At 46.8% G+C, this 3,712-nt stretch overlaps 2 protein-coding genes across 2 annotated transcripts in view; one reads left to right on the top strand and one right to left on the bottom strand.

Moving 5' to 3' along the window:
* LMNB1 (lamin B1) overlaps positions 1 to 3,712 on the bottom strand; it is an 83,562-nt gene that overhangs the window by 23,252 nt on the left and 56,598 nt on the right. The window lies entirely within an intron of this gene.
* LOC103198115 (transmembrane and coiled-coil domains protein 1-like) lies at positions 994 to 2,943 on the top strand. The gene is given in 1 exon segment (XM_042781132.1): positions 994 to 2,943. A coding segment is annotated over 1 exon segment (1,950 nt).

Consider the following 3,712-nt stretch of genomic DNA (forward strand, 5'->3'; position numbering starts at 1 on the left):
AAAAAAAAAAAAACACAAAACCCAGGCCTACAAGGTGAATAATTACACCAGGGAGGTGTTGTTGTTATGTGCCGTTGAGTCGGACCCGACTCATAGTGACCCCTCCTTGGGTTTCCGAGGCAGTATCACTACGGAAGTAGATTGCCCATCTTCCTTCCAAGGAGTGGCTGGTGGGTTTGAACAGCCAACCTTCTGGTTAGCCGTCAAGTGCCTTAGGCACTTAGAAAAATCAACCATGAGAGCGCAGAAGGGCAGCATTTGCACAAGGAGAAAGCTCAGGAAGAAGGAATGCTTAGAAAGAAGGACTCAGGTAAAAGGTAACCACAGGGAGGAAGTGGGAAGATAGCTGTTACGTGGTGGGGACTGCAATCAATGTCATGAAGCAAATATATGTCATGAATTGTTGAATGGAAAACGAATTTGCTCTCTAAACTTTCACCTACATCACAATAAAAAGTTTTTTTAAAAAAAAGAAGTACTGGGCGCGTGGGGAGGGTCAGGAGGGGAGTGGTTGGGGGGATGGACTGGGCGCGGCAGCCGCCTGCTCCTACTCTCCTCGCCGGTATTACTCTCTCCAGAAGACGCATCCACAGTTAGCACTTTTTTCAGTTGCTGACGCTTGGTGAAAAACTGCTTTTAATCACAAGATTTAGAAGACACAATGTCCACCCTCCCAGACTGCATGTCTTTTCATATGGATCTTCTATTTCTATGTGCTTTTTAAAAAGTTTTTTGGGAAACATTTTGGATTACAACTATTCATCCTCATCTATGCAAAGAAAGGAAAGCTATTACTGGGATCGTGAGGAGCTTCTCCTAAAAGGATCCTGTAAACCTTAGAAGTACTTGAGGAAGAGTGATGAAGATAGGCATGAAGCCTCCGTCTCACAGCTGCATGTATAGTCACTGTTGAAGCAAATGCCTACCTAATTTGACAGTCTTGGTGTGTTTAAAAAATTTTGAGTTTGCAAATAAGCGTATTTAAATCTACTAATGGAGCCTTCAGGCAGTGAACAGTTATATGAGGACCCTGATCCTGGAGGCAAATCCCAAGATGCAGAGGCCAAAAAGCAGACAGAATCAGAACAAAAGTTGTCTAAAATGACCCACAATGCTTTGGAGAACATTAATGTGATTGGCCAAGGCTTGAAGCATCTCTTCCAGCACCAGCGCAGGAGGTCATCAGTGTCCCCACACGATGTGCAGCAAATTCAGGCAGATCCAGAGCCTGAAATGGAGCTGGAAAGCCAGAACACATGTGCTGAGATTGATGGTGTCTCCACCCACCCTACAGCCCTGAATCGAGTCCTGCAACAGATCCGAGTGCCACCCAAGATGAAGAGAGGGACAAGCTTACATAGTAGGCGGGGGAAACCAGAGGCTCCAAAGGGAAGTCCCCAAATCAACAGGAAATCTGGCCAGGAGATGGCAGCTATTATGCAGTCAGGCCGGCCCAGATCTTCATCCACGACTGATGCTCCTACTAGCTCAGCTGTTATGGAAATAGCTTGTGCTGCTGCTGCATGTCTACCAGGAGAGGAGGCCACTACAGAGCGGATTGAGCGATTGGAAGTAAGCAGCCTTGCCCAGACTTCCAGTGCAGTGGCCTCTAGCACTGATGGCAGCATCCACACCGACTCTGTGGATGGAACACCTGACCCTCAGCGCACAAAGGCTGCTATTGCCCACCTGCAGCAGAAGATCCTGAAGCTCACAGAACAGATCAAGATTGCCCAAACAGCCCGGGATGACAACGTTGCTGAGTACTTGAAGCTTGCCAACAGTGCAGACAAGCAGCAGGCTGCCCGCATCAAGCAGGTCTTTGAGAAGAAGAACCAGAAATCTGCCCAAACTATCCTCCAGCTACAAAAGAAACTTGAACACTACCACCGGAAGCTTCGGGAGGTGGAACAGAATGGGATCCCACGGCAGCCGAAGGACGTCTTCAGGGACACGCACCAGGGCCTGAAGGATGTGGGGGCCAAGGTGACTGGCTTCAGTGAAGGTGTGGTGGACAGTGTCAAAGGTGGACTTTCCAGCTTCTCCCAGGCCACCCATTCAGCAGCAGGAGCTGTGGTCTCAAAGCCTAGAGAGATTGCCTCATTGATTCGGAACAAATTTGGTAGTGCAGACAACATCTCTAACCTAAAGGACTCTTTAGAGGAAGGGCAAGTGGAAGACGGGGGCAAGACTTTGGGAGTAATTTCAAACTTTCAGTCAAGCCCAAAATATGGTAGTGAAGAAGATTGTTCTAGTGCCACATCAGGCTCAGTGGGAGCCAACAGCACCACTGGGGGCATCGCTGTAGGAGCATCCAGCTCCAAAACAAACACCCTAGACATGCAGAGCTCAGGATTTGATGCACTACTACATGAGATCCAGGAGATCCGGGAAACCCAGGCCAGACTAGAGGAATCCTTTGAGAAGCTCAAGGAACATTATCAGAGGGACTATTCCTTAATAATGCAGGCCTTACAGGAGGAGCGATATAGATGTGAACGACTAGAAGAACAACTAAATGACCTAACAGAGCTCCACCAGAATGAAATCTTGAACTTGAAGCAGGAATTGGCCAGCATGGAAGAGAAAATCGCTTATCAGTCCTATGAACGAGCCCGGGACATCCAGGAAGCCCTGGAGGCATGCCAGACCCGCATCTCCAAGATGGAGCTACAGCAGTAGCAGCAGCAGGTAGTACAGCTGGAAGGGCTGGAGAATGCCACTGCCCGGAACCTTCTGGGTAAACTGATCAACATCCTTCTTGCTGTCATGGCGGTCCTTTTAGTCTTTGTCTCCACAGTGGCCAACTGCGTGGTTCCCCTTATGAAGACTCGCAGCAGGACGTTCAGCACTTTATTCCTTGTGGTTTTCATTGCCTTTCTCTGGAAGCACTGGGATGCTCTCTTCAGCTATGTGGAGCGGTTCTTTTCATCCCCTAGATGATGCTGGCACAAGAAGGCAGCTGCTCCCCTTACCCTCTGGCGAGTGCATGCAGCGAAGAATTAGACAGCAACTTAACCTACTCTGAAGTTTTCTACAGCAACAAAAGAGTTGAGTGAATCTGTTTACATTTAGAATAATGTTTTGTTTCTTCAAGAGACACAATTGCAATAGTCTTTTTTAGATTTTATCCAAGAAGTTTTTTGGGCGAAAATCTTGGATCATTTTTATGTAGCATGATTTTCCTTGGGATGCAAATCTTAAACAGTCCTTTAACATGAACCAACAATCTGGAGCACACTGAAGGGCATTCTAAATTGTGGCTTGAATGACTGCACTAAAAACCCACTTAAAAAAAATGAGGAAAACTTGATTAGGGCAAACTATTTAAACTAAGCACCCTGCTTTGTCTGGGCTCCTCACCTTTCCCCTTCCCAGACTAACTTTACTGTGAAGTCCTATCACATTCCATGTCTGAATGGTTGGATTCAGGGTGGATTTTCCTTGTCCATGGAAGAACACGTGGATCTCCCCGACTCTCTCACCCAAGTTGGCCACTCATGCTAACCCTGGAAGTCTGGTCACTTTTGAACTTGGCCCCTTAACCTTTGCTAGGACACAAAAGTGAAAGCATCGTGCCCCACACAGGATCACTGCACAGTCCTACTACAGTATTTTGAAGTAGCCCTCTAAATACTTAATTTTAAGCAAAATTCTTTGGCCGAACTTTTAAGGTTTTGTTTTGTTTTTAATATGTGTATATTTACCAATT

Source organism: Orycteropus afer, unplaced genomic scaffold (genome assembly GCF_000298275.1).
Source record: "Orycteropus afer afer isolate SDZICR_OR568_19922 unplaced genomic scaffold, OryAfe1.0 scaffold00086, whole genome shotgun sequence".
NCBI classification, from domain to species: domain Eukaryota; kingdom Metazoa; phylum Chordata; class Mammalia; order Tubulidentata; family Orycteropodidae; genus Orycteropus; species Orycteropus afer.